We start from the raw sequence: 27,257 nt of genomic DNA on the forward strand, positions 1-27,257 counted from the left end.
TTTATCTCAATATATATCTTTCAATACTATATGACTTAAATTTCTTTTGTAAATGAAAAAAATACCTGATGGGATACACACCCTCGCCATTTATTTTATGAACATCCAAACATACATGGATTACTTTGTGTGCTACAAGCAGTCCCACTGAACCAGGACTGTTTAATGTGGTCAATACTCTATTTTGCCAGAGCCAGTGATCTCTACATCTGGAAGAGTCAGAATAGAGCATCATATTAGTCCTTCATTATATGAAGAATTTCAACCATGTGAATTGGAGGAGAGTGATGAGAAAATTAACTTCTGACTCCTTGCCATTGAGAAATGCCAGAACAGTGATTTGTGGCTGTGTGCTGTAGAAGTCAGCTTAGGATACTCAGTTGAACATGTCTTTGCTGCTCTTTTCAGACTATTCTGCAAACATGGTCACTCTTGTGTATAAAGAGCTGAATGTTTCCCAGGCTTTTTTTGTTGAACAAAACACTATCACTGAAATTATTATACTTCTTTGTATGACTGCCTAACCATGCTGACTAAAACATGCTTATTCCAAACTGGAGGCAGCATTATGTGGTCAACTGGGTATTACAGCATTTTGCTTGGAAGGAAGTTGTAGTCCCTCCTCCCTTCCACCCTCCTACTATGTGGCAGGCTGATTTTCCCATTCTCAAACCATTTTTATCAGATGTGGTCAAGTCTAGCCTGAGTAAAACATCTCCAGCGATAGATTCAGCTGTACTGATTTCCCAGCACCTTTCTACTCCATAAACGCTCTTAGTCTCAGAAGGTATTTTCCCTAATCTAAGTTTTCCTAATTCTGTTTTTATTTCCTTGTATCCTTATTCACTGACATTAATAATTGGTCTTTATAATTTATGTGTAAACATGTCAGATGTTGCAGTAAGCTGTGTAAGCCATAGTTATGCAGAGTTACCTCTCAGGAATGTTACATTTTGCATTTCCAGTTATGTGATTCAGTGAAGGCAAACACACAAATCTGACCTTTGATGAAATACATGAGTTTGAGACAATAGGAAGAAACAACAAACAGGTGAGTGAGCACAACATCAAAGTGAGAAAATCATGCTTAAGCATGTCTTCTGCCTGTTTAAAAGTCATATTCTCCCAGCATTTCTGATGCAGAGGCCCAAAATCTAAAATCTAGGCATCATCTTGGGAAACCAATTACTGCAGACTAATTACTACTCTGTACCTGTGCATGTATATAGAGATACACATGTAACTGCACAGCTTTTTACTCTTTACTTCAACTTCCATGGGACTGTATCTGTTTGCAAGAGCACTTCCTCTTGTATGAGTAATAGTGGATGTAGCATTATAAAGAGAATACTGCATTCTCCATGATACTTGTTTCTTAGTCTTTTTAAATAATACGTGGTTTTTGTGTGGAAACACAGTTGAAATCATATAGAGCTTGACTTCTGGCTTTTCCATGTACTTACTGCTTAATTTCATCAGGGCTATCAAAATGGCCATCATAATTGTAATCAAACACTGGTCCACTGATAACGTTTACCCCATTTCTTTCTCTAGCATACTTCTGAAGAAGCACATTATGGAAATAGTCCCATATGTCTGTCATAAAAAGAAAATAAAAGCAAAATTAATATCAATTTAAAGTAATTTCACCACTGAAGAAAAATAGTGTATTTGTGTTTTCACTAAATATTAATTTTAAAAAGTTCAGAACTAAACTCTTTGTTACACAAAATTTGGATTTAATCAGAAGGGACATACTCCCACTCGCCATTGAAAGAGGTGCTGTAAATGCTACCATAGTCAATAGCAAGGTAAATTGCACTGCTGGAGTGTATATTGATTTGATCTAAAGCTGAAGCTACAAACCTAGAGCTGAGAGGTCACTAATTTCTGGCTGACGTTCCTGATCAGTGTTACAAATAGTAGGAACTGACATAATGATTTAGTGAGAGGAATACTCACCACCTGAGTGTTAGTTTAACTGTCTAGAACTCATGACTAGACAATTTGGCTTATTTCACAGACACCAATCAAGAAAATGCAATTCATAGGATATAAAATAGTGACATTATTCAAATATTTACAACTGGCATGGCAAAAAAAAACCTGTCAGGTTTGGGGCATTGAGGGAATCTCCTATTGATTTAGCTGTTGCTTATGGTCTATAGAACCTTCTTGTTGTTTTCCTTGAAAAATTAGATTTTTCACAGTCTGTGATTTATTTGGAAGATTAAAAACACTTAGGTCTTCTGGATCTCTGGTTTTTAATATGAGCAAACGAATAATTGAGGTCTGAATATATTAGAAAGGTATTTACATAATCGGGTTTATTCCAACTTTTTCCTTACACAATTCCTCTTTTTATGCATTTTCTAAGAAAATTAGGCTAGGCCTAAGAATAAAACAGGACCATACACAGTTATATAAAATTTCTTACCAATGATTACAAACAAATGTGAGTCAGGCTGGATGGGAAGATGTCTTATTATTGCATAATAAAAATATTATTATAGAAATAGTGTTGCAAGATTAATATTGTTGGGGTTTTCTCTTCAGATTTTGAAAAAAAGAATTGCCATTTGCATTCACCTTGAGCATTTTCCCAAGGGATATTTTTATGAGAGTTTCATAGCTAACACTTCATGTTAGAATAGCACAGAGGAGATGAAGAGCAAACTCAAAAGCAAACAGGTAAGCAGAGATAAGCAGAAATCAGATAAGACTACACAAAGAAAAAAACTCCCATATAATTGTGCTATAAATTTTCAAACATCTACTCTTAAAATGTTTTAAGTATATTTTCACAACATCTGGATATACAGCAGGCCATGCATTAATGTTTTGAAATTTTGTGATAGCTTTATCAAATCAAGAACAATAATTATAGAAAATTAATCATAATTAATCAAAATTTTGCAACCTACCTTTGAAAGCTTTATACATGGGAACAATATTGCTGGTGAGTAAGGCATCATACTGTTCAAGATCAGATGAATTGTAGTCTATATAAAAAGACCAAAATATAAGTGAATGGAATACTATACAAAGACCAATTGATTCATATATCACTATAAATTGTAGGTACATGTAGTTCAATTACATGTTACATTTGAGCATGAGTGTATGATCCTATTGCAAACATATCTCCAAATTTATTCAAGAAATCTACTCAATAAATAATAGTTACCAAATTTGAAAATAGGAAACAATTACTTATGCAGAGGAAGAGGGACAGCCTTTCCTTCCAACCCTTTACATCATTCCAACTGGTTTTCATCACATTTAAGTTGTTCCATGTTTTAAAAAAAAACCTTAAATATTCTAAACCAAAAATATTTAGATACAAGTAGCAGCTGCCCTACTTTTGGTCAGTCTGCAAACACTGGAAACCTTTTTCTGCCCAACATGCTGATCCAAAGAAGTTTGTTTTGGTGTTTGGGTATATGTTTAAACATAAACCCACATCCAGCTGATTAAGACTTTCTAAGGTCTCTATAAAAAGAACCATGCTCACTGGGAGGATAGAGGAAACTGTGGGTCAAGGTCAGCCCTTCTGGGTAGTCAGAACAATTTTGGCTCCAAGCAGCAGGGATTCTAACATCAGGCCGCAGACAGTCTGAAACAGTGGGAGGAAGAGGAGATGTGTTTTCCTGTGAAAAGGAAAAAAAAAGTCTTACACCCACGGCTGTGGCTAAGCCAATTCTTTGTATGGTTTTACTTTCTAGAATGGACTTCATTGAATCTTCTCCTATTTTCATAGTGAATCAGGTCAATGCAAGTAATGGACACTAATGTTTTCTGGGTAGTGTTTTTCTTCTACTCCTGTTTTTAGGTAATTCAGGGAAATCCGTATGCACCGCATAAAACTGTAGGAGCAAAATAAGGTTACACCTTAGGCAAAAACAGATTTCACATTTGACTCATTTGTCACTTTTACATATTTCTGGAAACACAAACTGGATGTCACATCCTCCTGGAAAGCAGCTAGTAGATAAAAATGACACCAGTACCTCATCTTGGCATCTGAGGATGCAGTCTCCATAAGAATTTGTGCTGCTGAGGAGTCACAGATAAAGAAATCCACAGTAAATTTGGAACATTTTAATGGCTTTAGTAACTCACCAAAATATGCTAACATGCTAAGATCTGGCCAAAAGTAATTCTGATGACTATAATTCTTTCTATAACCTTCACTTTTTTTTTTCCTATTACCTTTTCTACACACTTTTTCATAATTTTACAATAACATTAGATCATCTGAATATTGTTTTTTGCATTTAACTCTTTTTTTCATCCTCCATTACCTGTAACTGATTTTCATTTTGTTAAGACTGGAATATATTTTGCATTGTACCTTTATAAATAGAAGATAAATGTCTAATTTAATTTTCAGTACATTGTTTGTTTTGATCAATTAAAACTAAGCAAAAAAAAAAGAACTGTAATGTTCTTCTTCCTGTGCCTCTTTTTACTCCTTGATTTAATTTCTTTAGTTACTTCTATCAGAATTCAAGTGGAAGCCATGTTATGGTCAGGTTGCATATTAATGGAAAACATATATAACCACATGGAATGAAATGTAAAAGACAAAAGTCTTCCTTTGACTCCTGAGCAGATCATGTGTCAATAAAACCTAACCAAACAACCAAAAAACAAAAATCATTCATTTCCAATTTGGCTCTTTCTATTTCAGGTCAAAGAACCATAATGTCTCCTGAAGAAGACAGTTAAAACTAAAAATTGGCTGTGGCTATCACATCATGAATTGTCCTTTTTGATGCCATTTATTACTTTTTGATGAGCCAGTAATTAATGTCAAGAAGCAAGAGTTATTTGCATTACATAACAGAATTTGAGCATCTGCTGTGGTCTCCTATGTCAAATGCAGCCCCCTTCAGGTGTGTTTGTCTTTTTGCAAGAAAATGTGCCTTCCTCTCTGGAAGGTGAGTATAAAGCCTCAAGAAAACTAATGCCCTTCAATCTTAAATTTTCTTATTCCTGAGAATAAAAAGTAATCAAAATGCTAACATCTTTTATTTAAGATCTGCAAGTGTATGTTATTCAACCAGTTTCAAAACTCCCAAATCACACAAAAGCCCAGCCTGCATTACCTAGTTTAATATTTAAGCACCTCTTTATAGCTACCTAATAATGAGATATACCCCAACCTACAAATTGTGTAAAGCATTGCACAGGCTGCATCCAAACATAATTAACCCAGGGTGCAATAAAAATTCTGTAGAAAGGGCAACTTTCTGTCATTCCCAAGTATTGCAGCTAAACCTTACCGTCAAAGGCATTAGCTCTATAGCTCTGTCCTTCCACAGTTGTTATAAATCACAAGGCCTATTCCCCTTGATTAGCACATGTAATAAAAAATCATAATGTCAGCTTACTGTGCAAGGTAAGTCAGTGCATGAGCTCTTACACTCAGAGCCTTTCACTGTTGTGCCTCTGACACTATTACAGATGGAATTTATGATTTCCTATTCTTCCTACAGAAAACACACATCACTGCATTGGAGTCTGCTGTGACCTATATCCTCCAATACTTCAGTCTCATTCATTGCTTCCCACAATGTTGCATAAATTGCTATAAGATACTCCTGCAAAATATGTATTTCTCTTAATTTAGATGTTAAGTTGAGCAGGAGCTTTCTTTATACACTTCCAGCGTCTGAAGGGAACCTACAGGAAAGCAAGAGAGGGACCCTTGGTCAAGAACTGTACTGATAAAACAAGGAGCAATGGCTACAAATTGAAAGAGGGGAAATTTAGGTTAGATATTGGGAAGAATTTTTTTCACATAAGGGTTGTGAGACACTGGAACAAGTTGCCAGGGCAGGTTGTGGATGCCCCAACCCCTGCACAGTTCAAAGCCAGGTTGGCTAAGGCCTTGAGCAATCTGGTCTACTGGGAGATATCCCTGTCCATGGCAGGGCTGGATTGGAATTAAATTAAGGTCCATTTCAACCCTTTAAACTTCTATGATTCTTTGCTAACTGAGAAATTGTTTTTCAACAAAGGAAAATATCTGGAAAGTTATTTGAGTTTTTGAGCTTTTTTAAAGCTCAATATTAAGAAAATTGCAGCTCTGATGGGACTTTTCAATCTTTTTAAAGCAAAATCAGACAAAAAAATATGCCCACAATTTACTAGTTTTCAATTGAATAATGCACTTTCATTGAAAGGTTTAAGGGCAGATCTTCAAATATGAAGTATAAACAGTTCTTGTTGAAATGGACATTTGTTTAAATGACTTTTAGCCTTCTTAGGATTGGATTCATGATACTTCAACCAAGATAGAAGAATCAGTAGAAAGCATATAGTGAAACTTTCTGAAATGCTATCATTTTAGCAGCATACATTTGATTAAAATAATTTCTTCATATTTGTACTGCTGAAATAAGAAATCACATAGACATCAATAACAGTCCTCTTCAGACAGAAGATTCAATATAGAAACTACTTCCTCAAGGCAACTTAGAAAAAGGGTCAAATTATGAGGGCAAGTAAGCCCATGAATGTCCATTAGTTTACCGACCCTGAAAACTCAAACAATTTATTCCGGATCCGCATACCCTTGAACACTCAGAGGTTCATTCAACTATAATTACATTTTTCAGAAATTATATCACGTAACAGAGAGCAAAGAACACATATGCACTAGTGCAAACTGTCTTGTAGAGTTGCATAGATATTACAGCACCTGAGTGGGTCGCTGCTGGTGAGAGAGAGACGGTGAATCTTGTTTCTTGAATCAGAAGGCTGGATTTATTGATATATGATATATAATACATTATTACTATACTAAATAGAATAAAGAGAGAAGTTTGCAGAGGCTGCTCAAACTAAGAATAGAAAAGAAAAGAATCTAAAACAAAGTTGTGTCCAGGGACTCAGTCCCCTAGCTTGCACTGGTGTTTGGCCCTTAATCATAAACATAGAAAATGAGCCAATCAAGGTGAATCCTATTGCATTCCACAGCAGCTGATAACAATTGTTTACATTCTCTTTCTGGGGGCCCTCAGCTTCCCAGAAAATGCAGAAATCTGAAAGAAAGGATTTCTGTGTAAAAATGTCTGCGACACATAGAGGGTATTTAAGAGGAAAAAGGTCATGGTACTCATCAGAAAGCCTAAAACTTCTGATTTGGGAAATCACAGCCAATCCTGCTTTTCCATAGGAACTGACAGGAGAGATGGAGAATTGTCTTGACAGCATATCCCTTTTACAGGACAGGCTTAATAGAACCAGGTCACCAGCAGCTCCTGTATCTTTTGTGTCCCTAACAAACGGTCATTCCCATTTCTCAAAACTTTATTTTAAGATAGCTAAAAGTTAAATAATATCAACAACTTTTCTGACACAAGTGCCTTAGTCACATGACATCCACCAGCCATTAAACTGGGTTCCTGACAAATGGACCACATTTTTAACCCATTAGATCCCATATTTAAGAGTAGTAGAGGTATTTGATAACCTACAGGCTTATTCACAGTGTAGGAAGTCCACAGTGGCATCCGGATATCGTAGCTGTATCCACTCACATACTGATGATGGGAAAGGAGGCAGTAGTCCTTTTCCTTCTGAAGAACTCTGGGTCTCCCATATGGCAAATGAGATGAGTTTGCCTTCTTTACTAAAATTTAAATAATAATTATTGATTTATTCTTCTATAACATTTTGCATGGCACAAGGGGTTAAGAGAGCAGACAAAAATTGTTAACTAAAACTTTAGCAAATACAAATAGATCCAACAGTAAACCTAGTCATGGTTCTTTAGGCTTATAAGTAGAATAAAAATGTAGAAAATAGTTTTTATATTATGTTTAATGTACAAAAGTCAATAAAATAAATAAAATATATCAGACTTGAAAACTCTTGTTTCTTTGAAGTTTCATAGCAATGCAAATATTTTGAATTTATCTTGCCAGTAGAGTAAAATTTACATTGACTAGGAGGCATTACAATGCTTCCCAAAATTTCCAGAAACCCCATAAAAAAAGTAGAAAGAAGTATCTGTGGGAATTTTTGATCAGAGAAAGGTAAAGTTATGGATACAGGGTAAGGAATAAGAGTTGTGTCACATAGCCTGACAGCGCTCACATTTTCTTCAAGACCATTGAAATCTTTATGATTTTCTCCAAAATTTTAATGAGGTTCAGATCCTATTCCTATACATACATGTTGCTATAACAGAGTCCTTTAGCATTTTTTTAAGACACGAAAAGGAAAAATTAAAAAAAAAAAGATGCTTCTGACCTGATTTTCCTACTTCACTTTCAATTGTAATTAATGTTGCAAAAATTCCCACTGAAACCGGTGACATGAAATATACACCAAGTGTGGATTTTAAAATACTGCTGCTCTTTTCATTTTTTGCTACTCACTTTCTTCTGTGGTGAGATTTAACCTCTCATTTAGCTCTTCTATTGACACAATGGGTATCTGTAAAAAGTCAGAGAATTGTTCAAAATGAATCAATTTTTTAGGAAAAAAATGAAGAAAGTAGAACACACTTGACAAAGATGATTAAAAGATGCCAGAAACCCCTATTTACTTGTGTGCAGTTGCATCCCAGGTCATCTGTATGAAGCAGACTGGAAACTGGACATGAAAAGGGAGATGAGACTTCCTCTGGATGTGAAGGATTGTAAAAGGGTTTCTTTAAGAGGTGATTCAAGCTGCCATGTGTTCCATTGTTTTCTGCTGGTGTTATACGCAGCAAATCTGTTGAAACATTTGAAATTTGTAAACATATTTTAAGACTAAACCAGTATTTTAAAAAGTTATTATCTGTCCAAATCAACTAATCTCCTAGTAATTTTTAAAAGTGGAAGAAATAGCTTATTCCATTATTTAAACTATTACAGTAACTACTCCCACCAACTTGCAGTTTTCTAGGTCTGAAGGTTCTTTGCTATCTTCCACAGCATCAAGATTTAGTAACTATATATTTGAGTGCACAGGTATTAGTTTGACAGCAAACTCACATGGCATGGTGTGGTTTCCTCTGATTCTTTAGTGGAATTCTTCTGCAATCAGAAAAAACCTTCAAAGCAGAGCAACTTGTGGAAGTCAATTTCTTAGCAGTGTAAAGAAGGCCTAAGAGCATGGCTTCAATGTTTTGGTTTTGAATGAATTCACTCAATTTTTAGCTATGCTTCTTTTAGCTCTTATAACACTGGTGTTTGAACTTTATAGTCTTAAGTACTGGATTGTTTCTACTCACCACACATAAGGTTGTAAACCTCAATGTTTTCAAAAGCATCCACTTCTGTTTTCTCTTTAAAGCTTGGGCCATATGCTAAGAATATAGCCTAGATTGTAATAGTAATAACAAAAAAAACCGTTACCTAAAGGAGCAAAGTCAAAACCAATTCAGTTGCACTTTATGAAAACTCGGACAATGGAACAAAATACAGTCTTTTCACAGTCACAGAAGTTAAAAGTACAGGATTATTCTGGTAAGGAAGGCAATTTTCTGCCATTGTACATAATTTGAAGAAAAATGCAAAGCAAAACTTCCCATTTTAAACTATATAATGAATCTCATTTGGTTTTGGGGTGGTTTTTTAATACCTGTTGCACTCTGAAGTCTTTGGGTCACTTAAGAGTCTATGGCCATGGTTAAACCAGGGAGCAAGGAACTGCAGAGACCCATTCCAAACTCAGCAAAGACCTGCATCTGTACCACCAATGGTGCAATGCAGTGCTGGGCAGCCCTTCTGGAGCCTGCAAGCCTTGCGGCAGAACACTGATAATGATGCTATGTACAGACTCACGGGATTGTCTAGTGCTTTGTGAGCCTCCTGAGGTGCCTGCTAGGAGATATGGGAAACAGGACTAACAGGACAATGATCTGTTCTAAAATAATATTATGTGTCCATAACAGAAAAGGAATTTTCAATTTATTATAGAAAGACGAAATATTGCTCCTTTCTTTAAAAAAAAAAAAGCATCAGTTGTGGCACCTGTGCAAGGTTATCTACTATTAAGGTTTCCATGGTAACCAGAATTTACCTCTTCTTTCCATACGAACATTCAGCATAATTCTGATCACTGACATTTGGTTTTAACATAGTTGTAAAGATCTGGAAGGATCTGATTCTTAGGCACAGAATATGGGATTTACAGTGGCATGCTTGACCTTAGCTAAAGGTTCACATCACAGAAAGTACATGAAACACCAAAAGCTCAAGATCTCAAAATATTTTCACTGTAACCAGAAGTGAAAATGAGATGAAACTGTAACATAGGCTATACTAACACACAGTATATCTAATTAGTTTTTTAGTTCTGGTGATATGATTAACTCTTGTAAGATAAGGAGAGACAATAAGATTTAGTTTATTTGAGCATACAGGCTTTCAGATGCTCAGATGAACTCCCAGAGCCTATGGAGATTTTTTGGTCATTGCCTCAGTGGAAGAATGAAAGAAAAAAGGAATTCAGTAGTTAAATATGGTACACTTGGTTTACTGCAGTCTACCTGTCTCCAAGCAGGTAAGGTAAGACCAGACTGTTTTTACTACAGGACCCCAAAGAAACAGGCCTTATACACATCAATGAAAGGCAATACAAATATTTGGACCTAGTATGTGTTTACACTTTACATGTCTTGTGGCCAGAAAAGAAAAAGTGCACTGCAAAAACTGTCATTGTTCTGTATTCTGGTGATTTACCTGGCACATGGTGATTTTGTACATAAGAAAGGTCAAGAATAGAATAAAATAGAAGTCATCTTACCTCCATACTTTTGAATTCATTGTTATAGCCATGGTTACCTCCATCACAAGATGTGTACCTTTTATCCCTTAGGAGAAACCATCACAGAGTGTAAATTAAAATGACACAAATAGAAGCACTTAGTAACAGTCATTGTGGCTCACAGACTCCATCATTCGTTGAGAACTGACTCTGCCATCATATTGTAGCATTTATGGCTCATCATAGCATTCATTTCTATGAAGACCTCTTTCTACTCTAACAGAAATTGCTATGGACAGTAATAAATTATCCTAACTGGCTATGAGTGTACAGTGAAACAATATTTTCAAAGCAAGTTGACAAAATGGCCATTTTTGAACTGAGTCCTTTACCTGCCTGCAGGTTGCAGAAGAAGTGTAATCTATTTTGGAAGAATTCCTAGTTATATTCTTTGGCATTTTAACAGAAAGCTTACAATGGGAGAACTGCTGTCAGCTTCTGTGGAATATAAATAAGACTGCAAGGGATTTTGCCTTACAAGACAATGCATTTTCATCATAGATTCTGAAGGGTGAAGAGACATGGATAATGTGGGGATGGGTTATAGAATTAGCAACACAACAGAATACTCTGACATGGTGACTAACACTTATTTTCCTCTACCCATTGCTAAGACACATGGAAAAATTAATGCACAGTTGTCAGGTGCAGGTATCCTGTTTTCAGAGGCCCAAGAACATTTGAACATAGTTTAAAATAGGGTGATTATAAGATTGTTTTTTCAGTGCACATTTCTTTTTGTATGTCCTGGACAGCGATTTAGTTTCACCAAAACAACCATGTTTCCTTTTTATGTATAGTATGATTTTAACTGTAAGAAACATGGAAATGTAACAAGTCTAAAGCAAAACAGGAAATGAAGCAGCTGTGAAGAAATTAAAGGGATGAAAGTGGGATGAAAAAACCAGCATAACAATCACACAAATCATGTTACCTCACAGCCAGCCACTGTCGATCCACCAAAAGATGAACTTTATCAATACGAATGTTGTTGGCATAGTGGAATCGTTTGGGCAAGTCACGGGTCAGGTAGGGCTTGAAGTGCTGAGGGGATCTTCTGCACTGTGCGAGAGAAAGGAGTCCAATCACGAGTTTCACTCAGTTTCAAACAACCACCCATCATTCAAAATTATCCTTAGTGATAGGAATGCAAGCACAAAGCCCATTAGTCATAGATAGCTTCTCGCGTGACCCACAGATGTCATTTTTGGCCCCAGAAGCAATGCAAGGAAAAGCGACACTTTTGAAACTCTTTGAAAATAGGCTACATACAATCTGTATATCAAGCCCACAAATACTGTGGTAAAAGTACATCTAAGGCTTAAAAACACTCAGTAGAACTGTTTAGTCTATATTTCTGTACTAATGCCATTGGCATCTGATTGGTAAGATTACACTTCACAAGAGAAAGTTCCCTGGCAGTTTATTTCTGCCACCTTCTGTCACTTTACCATTCAATAAATAACAAAGCAAGCCAAGCACACACAACTTAGCACAGTCTAGGGTTTTAGCTGCAAGCCTGAGCATGTAAATGTCCATTGCTCAGCTGTTAGCTAAAGATCTTAACTTTTACACCCACATTTAGTGTGTTCATATAACTGCTGCATTAGCAGGCCTGCCATGGAAGAGCTTGGAATTGTGAGCCTAATGATAACCATATGACATACTGCAAGGCTTAACTATATATGGCCATTAGAAGCCATTCCAGCTGGCTGCAAGCATCATGGCAAAGTTTCAGAAGTGTTGCTCCAGATCAGGAATCCAGCACTGGGATAACCCAGAATATCTAAAATGCTAAAGGAAGAGCTGCGAGGAAGCTGCATGGGCCACAGAAATGGGCCTGTTTTACCACACAGGCTGTGCAAACTATACCATGCTTGGAGCCTGTTCTGACATCTTCACTTCTAAATACTAAAACTGTACGCTCTGCATAGGATACAGACTTTAACATGTGATATGGGAGTAACTGTGACTCAGCAGTCATCAAAGAAGAACAGAGGAATCCAGGAACATGAAAAATAAGGATTCAGTGTGTTTGCTATCTCAGAAGAAGAGGTCTAATTAAAAGGGAAAATAGAGGAAATCAGCATATGACTTATGTCTATTCATTAGCAATAAATATAAAACACACAACTACCTTATCTGCAAAAACCCTTCATTCTAATAACTTGACAGGGACAAAATACACCAACCATTTATGAAGAAGAAAGAAAAGAGGGCACATCCTGGTACCAGCCTATTCCCATAAGGCACAAGATGTCACATCTCTGTAACTATTAGCAGTAGCAGTTTCAGCTGAAGTTGAGAACATGCAGATTGTAATATTCCCCCTCCTACCAATGCTCTTTGATATGACAGACTGCATCATACAGCGAGGGAGGGGATGTAGCACTGAGAAAGCTCCTTCAACTATTCCCAGCCGCTGATCCTACTCCCGCAAGTACAACAGGTTAACGGGAGACCTCTAGTGGAGATTTATCGGAAACATACCCATTTGGGAGCCCGGGATTTTGACAAACTGAGAGCATTTTTATAAATGTACCACAACACCTGTCTACTGCTTGGCACAGGACAAGCCACAGAATAGGAAACAAACTGGCAATGAAGAAAACAAGGGGAATTTATGACAGCACACTGAGAGCAAGCAGTTTAAATGTTTAACTCAGTGTAAATTGTGAAAGGAAAGAAATACAGAAAGACAACTGTCCTACAATTTTTTTAGTTTGGCCAGAGCATTCATCCCACATGTATTAATGTATATCTTGAACACTACAAAAAAGTGATAGAGACTGAATTATGTGTCTAAAAAAGTATAAGGAAAGAGGAAAGCACCATGCACTGCCACATCACCCTCTAGTAAAAGAAATAGGTTTGGTCTTCCTTTGGTTTGCACTCTGTTCTGCACTTCTTTACTTGTATTCTTCAGAACTCAGCTGTCAAAGTGTGCCCACATGGGAGACAGGCAAGCTTGGACCTGCCCTCAAGTGCTAGATCCATTCAGCTTGGCTCAGTTCCAAGCAGAACTACCAGTACAGGACCCTGTCATGGTGCATCATACGGAAAAGCACTGCAACTATTTCCGTGATATGCCAAAAGGTCCTAAGACAGTCTTACTGCCTATGCCAAAGGCCTGTCTTGCATAGTACTCTGTTTAAAATCAGACCTCCAAAATTCCTGGAATCAGACACTTAGAGAAAGTGTGAAAGAATAAGCCGAGTATTGAATGAAGTTTCTTTCTCATACCTGCTTAGTTTCTTCTAGGCTTCAGGGACTTTTTAAGTCAGATGTTCCTTGTGGATCAGATCTAAAAGCCCTTACAGTGCTGTCCTGCATTAATGTGTCTAAAATCCCCCCCTCCTACTTATATTTCCAGCTTCTACAACACTTTGTGCCAATGTACTCTACAATCTCTTGTGTGGAAGTTACTTTAGCCTAGCCTGAGTGCAGCACTTGTGTTCCAGTGCTAACAGATGCCTATTGTCTAAAGCATCTCTGTGCTGTATTCTCTTCTGTCATGAAGATATACCCAAGTTTCTGTCCCTGAACTCAGCCTTTTCTCTAAGTGAAGTACAGAATAATTTTCCCTAAACAGAAATCCCCTAAGGCAAACCTTTGTGCATCATTTTTTAACAACTTCCAGAACTGCCTCCCAAGGTAGAGTGGAGTCAGTACACTATTTAAACTGGCACCATAGTCTCATTTTTTTACAAACTGTGTTTTTTCCTCAGATTCCTATTAAGAGTAGCTATGAGTAAAAGTTATGAGAATATTTACTCACTGTGAGGTTTTTAACGATTCCTTCTGAGTCAACTGTCAAAAAGAAAAGATGAATTAATATACCTATGAATGGCTGAAGGACAAAGCCTCATGACAAAAACTTACACATGCTTTTTGTCCCTAAAGTTGCTTTTCTTTATTAGCTTGTGAAGATAGCGGCAACTATCACCTTCCACAGGTAGGAATGTTATGTTTCCAACGGTAATTATCTGTAAGTGTGCCTGTGGAAGTAACTGGAACACTAGAACTTTGGGTACATCAGGACAGACTGTAGAGAACTGCCATGCTGATGACTGCCTACACCTAAAGCTGACAGATCATCAGACCCGAGGTTTTTTCTCTTATCTAACCCCTGTTTGAAGTATAACCTTTTTTACATTGAACAGGACCTGGAGAACTTGTCTTGTATTTTGCTTCCAGCAACAGTCACACAGGAAATTTCAGTCTGTCTCGGTATTTTCACCTTGCACATTTGGAAGACTAGTTTAACCATTTGAGATTAACTTTCTAAATAGTAAATATGAGCACTTCATGGAAGAAAAATTCTTACAGAAAATCTAAGAGTATTAGAGGAAATAAGTCAACAATTTTATTGAGATTGAGACACAGAAAAACCATGAGTATTCTTTCCTGAGCTGCTTTTGTATGACTTAAACCAATGAAAGTTTGCTTTATGTCATATAAATATTGTGCCTTCAAATATAAGTACAATTATAAAATATGAATTAAAAGTTCAATGGGATCCCAGCTCTTATTTGCAACCTGAAATAACTATCCCTTTTACAATACTTTACAAATTCTTTGAAGTCAATACATAGAGAACTTCCATGATTTTATCTCCATTGTTTTCCCTGATACAGAAAGTTCTGGGATTTTTTTTCCATTCTGATAGCATGGTATCTATTTCAAGTCAGAGTTAGCTCAAATGGTTTCAATTTTCTGTTCTTTTGAGACGCTAGCTCTAATGTCTTAACCATTAGACTCCACTGTACTAAGGTTCAGACTCTAACTTTGTACACACAGAAATATTCATTACTTCAAAAAGACTGACTCTGCCAATGTTGCACAAGAAATCTGTAAAGAGCAATGCACTTATGAAAGACCTGAATTCCAGTTTAAAAAAAACCCAAACTACCTTTACTTCATCTTTCCATGTCAAGAAAATACAAATTAGAGTCTGCAACAATCTTTTCTAACCTTCTAATTCATCTAAAGTGGTCATTCTTCAAAAAAAAAAAAAATCCCAAACAACTTCCATGGATGTTGAAGCCAAGTTAAGGGAAACAGAAAGCTGCTCACACTGCTGATTACTACTAATTATCCACTTCTTTATTTATTTGTTCATTTGTTTGTTTGATTGATTGTTTATTTCCTGCTACACTGACTGCTCAATCCCAGGACTGGTCCAGACTTACAGGTAAAATAGTCATTTGGAACATTCTTTGCTCGAATGCGAGCTGCAGGCCCAGCATACAGGTAGAAATCCACCTCTTTGAAGTAATCAGTCATATACTCTAACTTCTTGCAGTAGGTCTTCTCCATCCCTAAAGGGCAACATAGAAACAGCTCTTTTTCATATGGCAAGGAAGATAAAGTGATTCATAAAATGGATTAACACTACTAAGCCCACATATTTCACACAGGAAGAAAACAGTGACTCAGTAAAGTTAACTTGAAAAAAGAAGTATATACATTACCATGATCAGCTAAAACAATGAGGTTTACACATTTGTGCAGGTTTCTTTGTTTAAGTCCATCCATGAGCATCCCCACTGCTTTATCTGCTAACTGTAAGGCTTTGATTACCTGTGAGATAAACCAGTTACATCTAAGATCCTTAAAGGTGGAACTTTCTGCCTTCATGAAAGTAAAAATGTAATACTTTTGGGTTACAAATTAGGAAACATTGAAGTACAGTGTAAAAGACAGCTCTGAGGATTTGCCAGGCCATGTGCTTCTAAATATCATATAGTAATATAATTAAAGTTCAGTCTAAATATAAAAATTAATATTTTTTGTATTAGTATGATCTGAAATTATTTTCTGCCAGTCTGTTTGGTTAATGGTTCTTTTGATTCACGCACAGTATGGGAATCATACCATTAGGCTCAACCACAAGCAAAACTTCTTAACAAAAAGTCATAAAACAGTCATGGCAATTTTTCATCTACTATCCTTTTCAGGTCTATAAATTGGTTAAGTTCATACTACAACACCATTTTTAGTGCAATCAAGTATAAGAAAAATATAGGAACTACTTACACCAGCACTAACTGGTCCAAATGAATGTCCAGAAGAATCTGGTTGTTCAATATATAAAGTGTATATATCAGGCCTTGAATTAGAAATAAATAAGAATGGAACATTATGAAAATTTAGAGGCAGCACCTAAAGAGAACGCTTTGATTTGAAAAAAAAGCAGCATTAAATGGCATTTTAAAAGGAATTATCAGTAACCTCTTTAAACCTTGATAACAGTCCATACAGCAAATATAATCATCCAGCTTCCTCTGAGTTTTGTAATTAATCAACATGGGCTCTTCAAAGTTACAATTTCAGAAACAATACCCAGTGTCTTAACAGGTAACCAGAAATCACCCTGGAAAAATTCAAGATCTCAGACATCAGAGCAAACAATCCTTTTTGAGATGTAAATGGAACTACCATCTGAAAGAGCTCTTCCTGACTAAGCAGTGAGACTCTAGAGAGCAAATTCTAACTGCAAATACATTAGGATTTTATTAGCAAATTGCCATATAAAATATTTCATTTCTTTACACATCACAAAGTTAACACCACGATCAGCACTGACATTTACTTTTCATCCTGAATTACTTACTGCAATTACTTTCATGTATTTAACCTTTCTTGTGCATTAGCCTTCACATAAAATCTTTCATCCACACACTTAAACTAGAAACTGAATCAATGTTTCCTACAGGACATGCACCAAGAAAAAAGACAGAATAATCAAATAAAACTCATACAACAGTACATCCTGTTCAGATATATGTTCACTTTTTAGTCTTTTGTACCTACAGTCTTATCATAGCTATGATAAGATAAGAACAGGCTTAAGTTCAGCAAATAATCATTTAAAATGGTGAGGAAGATTCCATGTTTCACAAACACCAACATAAATTTCAATTGCTAAGCATTAACACCTTTCTAAGCTATAGTCTAACAAAGCAGGTAAATATTACAAGGTGTTACCTCTCAGACTGGGCATTATCAAGCCACTTGAGTATTCCTGAAATTCTCTCTTCATATGGAACAGAACTGAAAAGAAAAAAAGATATGATGTTAACAGAACTTTCTGACTAGCACTTCTATTTCCTAGATACAGAGAAAGTGTCCATACTCTAGTCATATATCAAAGTCACAGATCTGCAACAAAGAATGATGCATTTTAACAAGGTATTGCAATTAATTTTATTACTCTCATTTTTAATTGAATATAAGTCACTTTAAGTGGTAAATTAGACAGACCCTGATTTTGCAAACACAAGCTTGTGTTGGTGGGACTACTCATATATTTAAAAATACATGCAAAAAAAGATATTTTAAATTGAGGAAATAAACCTGAAATACAAGGTAGAATAATTTTTATTCTTTCCAGCAAGTATAAGCCTTGAACTTTCATATTTTAAAAGTAAGTAATAATGCCATCCAGTCCTTTGTGAGATCATGCTTTGTTTCCTGTAAGAGAATTCACCCATTAAATATCTCTGCTTTCCCTCAAAGTCATGCACAAGCTGTATGTTAGTTACTCACAGTACTTAGATGTTTTCTGAGTACCAAGCCAATACATCACTGCAAATTCTGTTATCTACAGAGACTTATGGTTCTATGCTTGCTTTAGATTATCTTTCTAAAGAATCATGGGAAGCATACTGCAATCATCACAATCATCAAAATCTAGAAATAATTTACTAATGCCAATGCCTTCCATAGCAAAAGAAACAAACTGCACGAAACACAAATGACAAAAAAAAACCCCAACAAAAATAATGCCACAAAAACTATGAAGGCAATTGGTACTTCACATGTGCAACCTTTGAATGAACTAGAAAAAAAACATACAAGAACTATGATTCAACAGGTGTGTGCACATTATTAAACATGCAAGCAAGACCAGAGGAAATTCAGAGCCCCTCTTCTTTCAGTTTCTTCCCTATCCAGCAGTCTCTCTCCAAGAATTTCTGTCCCCCATAGCCTTTTGCCTTGGCTTCCTAGTTTGTGTTTGTTGTCTTAAGGTATAGGTTATCTGTAAGCTTATTCTCAAGTGCAAGTATTTTTAGAGTGCTATATAATATATGTTGATTTTACACATGGAAATATCGCAGTCATTGGTGCAGCTTAGCAGTGGCTACTAATCATTTCCAGGATGCTCTCCTAGTGTTTTGCATTTGGCTAAGACTTCTAAACTGTCTAGGAGAGCAGAATATACAGTACCCTTTGACTTTCTCATTGTGAATCCCCTCAATGGCTTTGAAATTTTCAAGTATTTTTGGTAATTCCATGGCATAACCAGGATAATGTGACATGGCACTTATCTGTCAGACTTGTTTAAAAATCCTGTATTTCATTTCTTTCAACTGTCAAATAGCAGTTTAGATTTTTGGAGTAATCTGCAGGAATTTAGTACAAGCTGTATCAGATCTTACCCGTTGTATATGGTGTACAGGGTGGGGTATTTTCCCCCAATTTCAACATCAGAGCCTGGCCAAAAGAAGGTGCCTGCTTTCAAATTTTGGGACATTGCTGTCAGCCAGACCTTTGGGTAAAGATACAAACAAATGATTTTTTTGTCATCACTGGAGGACTTCAGATCACAAAAGCAGAAGTATGTGCTGCAAGCATGCATTTTTCCTTCTCCTTTCTTCTCCTTTCAGTTACCTAATGACCATATCTGATATGAAGTTTTGTTTCCTACATGCACATTCTGAAGAAAAACTAGTAGCATGAAAACCATGATGTTGTAATTTCCTGGATAGTCTCAGCATAGAAAATCACATAGGTATTTCCATAAATGCATAAATGCCAATGGGCAGTGATCCCTTTTCCTGTGGCAAACCCCAGGATCATGAAGATGGAAGAAGCTGCCTTAGGGATATTCACACTTGTCATTAGGAAACATTTTATTACACATACAACACAGGAACGGGCTTCCTAAAGAGGTTGTTGCTGCCCTATGTCTGTCAGTGTTTATGAAGCATTTGGACAACACCCTTAAAAATGTGATCAAATATTTGGGCAGCCCAGAGCTGGTCAGGCAGCTGGACTAGATGATAACTGTTAGTCCATTCCAAATAAAATATTCTGTTATACTAGTTTCATTTTGTTTTGTATCTATTTCAGATATAGATACTACTTGTATGACTTTATTATAAGAGGGCATTATTATATTAATCCTAAAAAGTGCAGCTATGGTTGTGTTGCAAACCTGACAGAATCCTTCAGGAAAAGAAACAGCACCAGAATCTGGATACTTGGGTATATTATAAACATTACTACACAGACACATAGACACAGACACACATATACAAAGGCATATTAAGTAAGTATACTACATATTGCATATATTTAGGGTATTTTTCAGCATTATTATTAGAGTTTGATATTACTAGGAAATTAATAATATTAATCATAACCACAGGTACAATTCAGGGTTGTTATGAAATGTGTCATATGTCATATATAATTGACATTTTTTTCCGAAATTAAGCTCTTTGCTACTCTCTTCCTTGCTTTTAAATGCCTGGACATTTGCAAAAAGATATGTGTAAATATATGTAAATTAGAAACCAATTTCATTTTGTAGCAAGTCATCAAGAGACAGCAAAAAAAAAAAACCAACTCCAAAATCAAATCATACTGAAAATTTACTGTGGCTGCTTGTGGCAAGAAGACCATTCCAGTACTAGATAAAATATTTCAGGTTTTTTTTTTACTAACTGCCACATTGAGTGAAAGTTTTAAGTCTCAGAATTAATATTTTAAGAGTCCTTTTACTTTTCATAACAAGCAAATTATTTTGTAGGCAGCCTATAATATGACGCCTACAGGTTATCTAGTACTTTCTGCAAATATATTGCATAGTTTTTAATTTTATTCCCTTTTTGTTTTGTTTTATAATATGACACAAACCACTCTGGACATAAATACTGTATGACAAAAAAACCTACTGGTTGCCCTTTCCACCATGCAGGTTTGAATTTTTCCTCCCCTGAAAGTGAGAAATGCGCATTCAAGTCTACATCATACATGTTGTTGTCAATGATACCATGAGATTCTGGATACAATCCCTGTAAAACAAGAATACACAAAATAAAATGCTTAGTCCTGAAATCAAATGGACCCTAAACTATGTTTCAATGCACACTGCTACAGTGCTGCAATTTCTAAAGAAATTTTTCTCTTAGAAGCAGAACACTTTCCTAATTCACACAGATTGTCTTCCTGCCAGTGAATTCAGAGTGCCCATCAAATTCCCTTTTCCATATTTCCTTCCCAGCCCAAGCAAAACCAGATGTGCTATAGATTAAGAACCCTGTGTGTCATGTGGCTGCATGTCAGCTGCCAAACCCACCCTAACAAACGCTATCATCAAAAGGCTGCGTCCTCACCCATGCTCACCCATATCCAATTAAACTGACAAGGATCAGGAATAAGCAGCCCACAGGCCAGGGCAAGATGTAGAGCCACACAGATCACACCTGTATGTACCATCTCAGCATCTCTAACTCTCTCTGATATCTTAGCATGAGTTCCCATGTCCCACAAAAAGACAGGCACCACAAAATCCTTTTTGTGTAATCAAGACAATGAAAAGGAAAATCAAAAATTCTCACTTACTGTGACAATAGTATAGTGGTTTGGAAAGGTTTTTGTTGGGTAAACAGCTCTCATGTACTTTGAATGTGTGCCACATGTTTCTGCAACAGATCAGGGTATTAATATACACTTTCTTATTTTTTTTTTTTAAATTGAAAACTAACAGTCTTAAAAACAAACAAAAATCACCACTATCAGTTGCTGCAGTTTTAGATGGAGAAATATCACTCCAAAACAAGACCCATACAATCCTGGTGTCTCCTTGTGAGCTAAGCCTACTGTCCCATTGCAGTCAGTGGACCTGGATGCCCAGTTCAGCTCCCTAAATCCTAGAGGCCTATGGTCCTTTGAGAAATCTTTATGATCCTGGCCTTCAGGTGCTCCTCCTCCATCTTCCATTTATTTGGATTGGTCTGACAATCCAAATAAATTTCTCAGATACTTCTGAGATCTAAAATGGCCTAAGATTTCTAACAATGTTATGCAATGAGACTGAAGCCTGATATCAAACCAAACAAGATACTCTGCAGAGCTGATTGGTGACAAGCAGGGAAGGGCTCATTTGCTGAAGGACTGGAAACAGATGCCATTTGGGAAACCCTCTGATGTCCAAGACATCTGCATGAAAGTTGACAGTTTTGATGCAAATCACTTTGAGATCTGTGTTCTCCTGACACAGCTGCTGAAGGCCATGGCACTCTGAAGTATACCAAAAACACAGATTAGGGCAGCAGCAACTTGTCCCGTGGCACCCTCTGTCTGTTCATTGATCTAACATGTCCTCTAGGCTCTTGCACTGTGCTGTGCAGACTATATTAAACATAAACACACTGATTTCAGTGAACATATAATAATCTCACATGCAGACATCTCCAAGAATATGTCTAAATGCAAATGTTCTGCCCTGGAGAGAATCCCACCCCAGGTGTCCTACCTGTATCTCCGAACATTGCATTATTTTTTCATCAATCAAAGGTTCTTAGCACACAAACATCTGTAATCTCTAAATCCACTCTAAGATTCAATTTATTTACCCACAAAACAAATACATGAAGACTGGAAGATGTCTTAATGATGTTTTTACATCTAACTCACAAAGAAAATACAAAGTTCTATATTAAGCTGAAACCAGATGATTATTTCATTCATGCTAAAACACACTTTTTTTATTGATGTAGAGCATTTCTGCCAAAGAACAGAAGCTGAGTTTAATTAAGCAACCAAAACAATGAAAATGGGATTTTTTTCAACAAAACCATTCCAGTGTGATACAGAAAAAAAAAAAAAAGGCTTAATAAAGAGTGTTTGAAGAATGGCTGAATAATTGAATAATTGAAAGATATGAGAAAATCAGCAAAATTTTCTATGGATTTCTCTTGAACCATAAAGGATCTATATTCATTGTGTACATATTCTATAAGCTGATTACATTTACTGAAAGTTCTAGTTTAAAGGAGTTAATAGAGAGTAAAGATTTTATGCTACCAATCAACATTTCATTTTTTCTTTTGTAAAGAAAGAAATTTCCATTTCCTGTAGATTTCTGAGAAATATAAGCATGAGTGTGCTTAAACAATTGCTCAAGTTGACCACAAATATGTGCAATGCTGAATTAGATTGGTTCTTGTTTCAAAGGATTTCTTAGGAACACAGACATAGAATGGTATTCGCTCCTTTTGCCAGTTTGGCATTCCCTTTTCACCTTGTTTCAAAAGACTGGAACTGAATACTGACTTCAGCACTCGTGACTCCTTCACTGATTCAAGTTCCTTCCAGTCAGAATGATGTCACAGAATAAACAATTAGCCAGAAAAGTCAGGTTTGCACATTAGTTCAAGCTCAGGTTTCTGGATACTCTCATTATCCTCAAACAAGATTGTTAACTATTCCATAAAATGTAGTACTTCATAACATGCATGTGAAATTTTCAAAGGAGCACAATAGAAACATAATGTAACATACTCAGGACTGATACAAATACTGTCAACTTAGACTATTGCTGCTGAGAAGAAATTACTAAATATAGAGACATTTTGTACAGGTGTCTGGAGATCTGAGTTCTGAAATATTCAGGAATTTTAACCAAATATGCACTAATGGTCTGTCTTTTTAGAGCGCTTTAAAGCACAAGCTAAAGAACTTCAACTTACTCTTCTTCACAAAATTCAGAAATGCTGGAAAATAGTTACTTGAGCCTTACTGCAATAATGTCAACATACTTAAAATACCTGACTTGAAAAAAAATTCCCCATAACTCAATGCATTATACTTCAATGTTCCACTCATCAGCAATTCAGCTACTTTCTAATGCAGTACTGAAGGCGCAGGAAATGCTTGTCTGGAACTTTTTCTCAGTTTTAAAAAGTATTTTAAAGTAAATTTCAAAGCATGTATTTAATAAAAGCTGCTGACCAATATTAGAGGCCTTGTTTAAAAAAAAAAAAAGTCATGTTTGCTGTGCAAATACAAGAAGCAATGCAGAATATATATAATAATGAAAAGATACAACTGATGAGAGAGGCCTAGTTTATGATTTTTTTACTGCTGAGCAACTCATATCCATGACAGTAGCAAAAGGGACCAGAGAGGTTGCATGCAGACTTTGAAAGAAAACAGTCAAAGGACCCTTGGTAACTTACTGAGTTTTTCCATATTTGGCAGCAAAGAACTCCAAGTGTCCAAATATTCTGCTCTAAACCCATCCATTGAAAAAAGGATGAGTGGTGGGAGAGTAAATCTACAAGAAAATAGAAATTTATCATCATAAAGAAGTTCAGAGACTTGGTGACTTATTAAGATTTCTAACAATATAAATTCAGCTTTTATAAGCAGGATCTAGAGTATTCATATGCATCCCAGAATGCATATCACAGTGTGAGATAAAGAAATAGTTCAATATTGACAGCAAATAATAATCCTTCTGGTAAGAAACCAGAGGAGGAATAAAATGCAAGTAATCATTTCAGTCATAATACTTTCTAAAAGTTACATATTGCAATCACTATCCCAGTTTGTTCTTATTAACAGTGGTCTTTCCAAAACACAGAAGCACACTAGCATCCATAGTTTGTACAAAAACAGTCTGCACAGAACAGCTCACTGATTTGAAACTGAAATTAAATGGATCTTTATACTGCAATGTGGTGTATTCCACTTAAAGAAGCTCCTCTCCACTACTTTCCAAGCTGTAGCCTACAAAACTCTGTTAACTCAATAAGTTATTTGTTAACCTAAAAAGTGTACTTTGATACCTATTTTGGGAGGTGCATGCAGGAACTACAAAGAAGTCACAATGCTAATGGTCTCACTGTTATAATTAAACTAAGTTGATAATAAAATCAAATAAAATAATGGATAATGTCACAAATACCATAACTGAGCCAAAAATTAATTAATCTTTCTTCAAGGACAACTTTTAAATGTTGTTTCTGTCTAGCCTCTACCCACTATCCTGAAATCCTGCACAAATAGCAATATTTTTTCAGTGTTTGTAGATATACAGCTACTTCACAGCTGTCTTATCTCCATAGCTACCTTCTTTCCTGCAAATAATTGGAGCAAAAATCCACTGAATAACTCTGTTGCCTAAAGAATTGCAATCACAGATTCTATCTATCTGTTATTACAGACTGCATAAGGTGACTTATCTGAGTTGTCAAAGATACAACATGGTAACATAAAATGGACTATGAACAATTTGTGATAAATGAACCTTGAGATAACTCTAACAATTTTTCCAGGTCTTTGCTGAATTTCAATCTGAATTTGAACTTCTGTACTCTGCCCTAAACTGTAAATGATCAATGAATGACAAAGGTTTTAAAAGGAACAAACATTCCAAGTCACAAACCATTTCTACAGAATATTCCTCAGGGCAGGGACTTTACTCTCCATAAATACGAAAACCTGTTTCAGAATACTGGAGTATTTCTGACCACTGCAAAGATTTTATTTGCTAAGAAGACAAATTCCTTTATCCTACCCGTCTGGACACTGAGGTGTTTCAACTGACTCACATGGTTCTTCTACCCAAGATGTTTCACCTAAAAGGAAAGAAAAAATACTGAGTTAGCACTGAACCCCACCACCACCACCACCAAAAAAAGCAGCTGCCTGGATGATCTTTTTAAAGTTCTTCCTGTAACATTTTCTGCTTCAACAGAAATCTAGATCTAAAGACACTTTTACTTTAGAAACAATTTGGTGCAACCTATCAAGCCCTCAAACCCTGAAAGGACTAGTGCTCACAACTGTAAGTCAAAAACAAAGAACATATGCTACACAGAAAAGCAAAGAAACAAAATGAAGAAGAAAACACTATGAAAGCTTAGCCTTTTATTGAGTTTTAAATTAAAAATATTCAAACTGTATCCTGTCCACACTGGGCTACTCATTCCTTTTTCCTTTTCTGTGTACCACTGACACACTTGGAGACAAGCCCAGGGCTCCCTTTAGTACTTCTTTTCTTCCTGTATGTTGTGGTTTAACTTTTTTTAGCTTTAATCTACATTTAGTTAACAACTATAATTTTGCAGGACTTGCCTTAGATTTATCCCCTTCCACAATGCAAAGGAATTCTGGTAACAGATACCATGTCACCTCAAGTGTCATTCCTGTAACTGAATTATACCTGCACTATTCTTTATGTGTTTAGCTGGAGCCAGTATGAAACAATTATCCATGAACAAAGATATTCAAAAATAAGTAAAACATAAGAAATCCAATCTAAAACCAGATTTGTAATAAAAAGGATGGGAAATTTTAAATCAGAGATGACTACTACAATATATACTTCAGATTGTCTCCATCTACTTTGGAGGGAAAAAAGGATGAAAAAAAAAAGAATAAAAGGAAACAATCCAAAGCCCCCACATGGTATATTTCTGCAATATCCAAATCATTCTATCTATCTCATGAATGACATAATTCACAGTGTTCTTCAGAAACAGCATTTTTCACAGTGAAAAATACCAAAAGCTTCATCTCAAAACATTAATTTTTCAAAATGCCAGTCAGACTCTGATCTTGAGAAACAAATTAATCTACCTTTATATTTTCAATGTTTGCCCATCTATTTCATGCAAAAATTTATATATAAAACTTTTTGATTTTGATTTACCTTTGCAAATGCTGTAGTAATTTACACAGCAGTCTTTTTTCTGCAAGCAGTCATCCGAACAAGAACAATAACTTCCAGGTATTCTTGTCTCACCGCAACGGAAGTTAGTGCACGTCCAAGATCGGGCTTAAAATTGGAAGGAAAAAAACTATGATTCAGTTCACCTCATGTGAACTTCTTTGCATGGAAATCCTTCAAACAGGTAAAGGAAAACAAATTGTTATTTATGTATACTGTTTGAGTTGCTTTAGAAGTTTGCTCTGGAAAGAAAACTCAAAATTTAATTCAATGCAAAAAGTCAATTTCTTTGGTCATTGAACAATAACACAGAGTCATAAAATAATTTATTTTACAAAGGTATCCCCAAAGTCATCTTCCTCAAAGCATTCCATCTTTCCAAAAAGATCTAGGGAAAAAAACCAAACCAAACAAAACAAAAAAAACCACCACTCCCTATTTCGTTTACAGAGGAGAAAGAGAAGCAAACTGATCTTTTTCATGCTCTTGCACATGAGTTACAGCAGAGAAAAAAAAAAAAAAGAGAAGCGCTGAAGTGGGCAGAAAAAGTAGTAAGGATGAAGAAATACCTGAGCAGCTGCTGGGAAAGCAGAACAGTAACTGGAGAGGAGCCTGGCCTCAATGCAGAACCAGGCTATTCCCCTGGAAGACAAGGGGACTCCTCCAGTGCCAGGCACCCACCGAGGTCTGCATGAGGCTGGAGAGCACAACTGACTGGGAAACACCCCCTTAT

At 36.0% G+C, this 27,257-nt stretch overlaps 1 protein-coding gene across 1 annotated transcript in view; it reads right to left on the reverse strand.

The window, feature by feature from the left end:
• Window positions 1–27,257, reverse strand: part of ENPP3 (ectonucleotide pyrophosphatase/phosphodiesterase 3) — a 34,832-nt gene that overhangs the window by 1,942 nt on the left and 5,633 nt on the right. The window contains exons 4-23 of the mRNA XM_054279036.1: window positions 26,507–26,632; window positions 25,370–25,430; window positions 24,027–24,124; window positions 21,409–21,488; window positions 20,739–20,858; window positions 19,218–19,327; window positions 17,764–17,829; window positions 16,813–16,885; window positions 16,248–16,356; window positions 15,966–16,094; window positions 14,552–14,583; window positions 11,708–11,835; window positions 10,753–10,819; window positions 9,236–9,323; window positions 8,564–8,733; window positions 8,394–8,451; window positions 7,488–7,642; window positions 3,515–3,650; window positions 2,925–3,002; window positions 1,464–1,596 (exon numbers count right to left, since the gene is read on the reverse strand). Of these exons, the coding sequence (XP_054135011.1) occupies window positions 1,464–1,596; window positions 2,925–3,002; window positions 3,515–3,650; window positions 7,488–7,642; window positions 8,394–8,451; window positions 8,564–8,733; window positions 9,236–9,323; window positions 10,753–10,819; window positions 11,708–11,835; window positions 14,552–14,583; window positions 15,966–16,094; window positions 16,248–16,356; window positions 16,813–16,885; window positions 17,764–17,829; window positions 19,218–19,327; window positions 20,739–20,858; window positions 21,409–21,488; window positions 24,027–24,124; window positions 25,370–25,430; window positions 26,507–26,632 (2,017 nt within the window). The remainder of the gene's footprint in view (window positions 1–1,463; window positions 1,597–2,924; window positions 3,003–3,514; window positions 3,651–7,487; window positions 7,643–8,393; window positions 8,452–8,563; window positions 8,734–9,235; window positions 9,324–10,752; window positions 10,820–11,707; window positions 11,836–14,551; window positions 14,584–15,965; window positions 16,095–16,247; window positions 16,357–16,812; window positions 16,886–17,763; window positions 17,830–19,217; window positions 19,328–20,738; window positions 20,859–21,408; window positions 21,489–24,026; window positions 24,125–25,369; window positions 25,431–26,506; window positions 26,633–27,257) is intronic.

The sequence above is a fragment of the Melozone crissalis genome, unplaced genomic scaffold (genome assembly GCF_028551555.1).
Source record: "Melozone crissalis strain CALT ecotype California unplaced genomic scaffold, PUWL_Pcris_2 ptg000027l_1, whole genome shotgun sequence".
Taxonomy (NCBI): domain Eukaryota; kingdom Metazoa; phylum Chordata; class Aves; order Passeriformes; family Passerellidae; genus Melozone; species Melozone crissalis.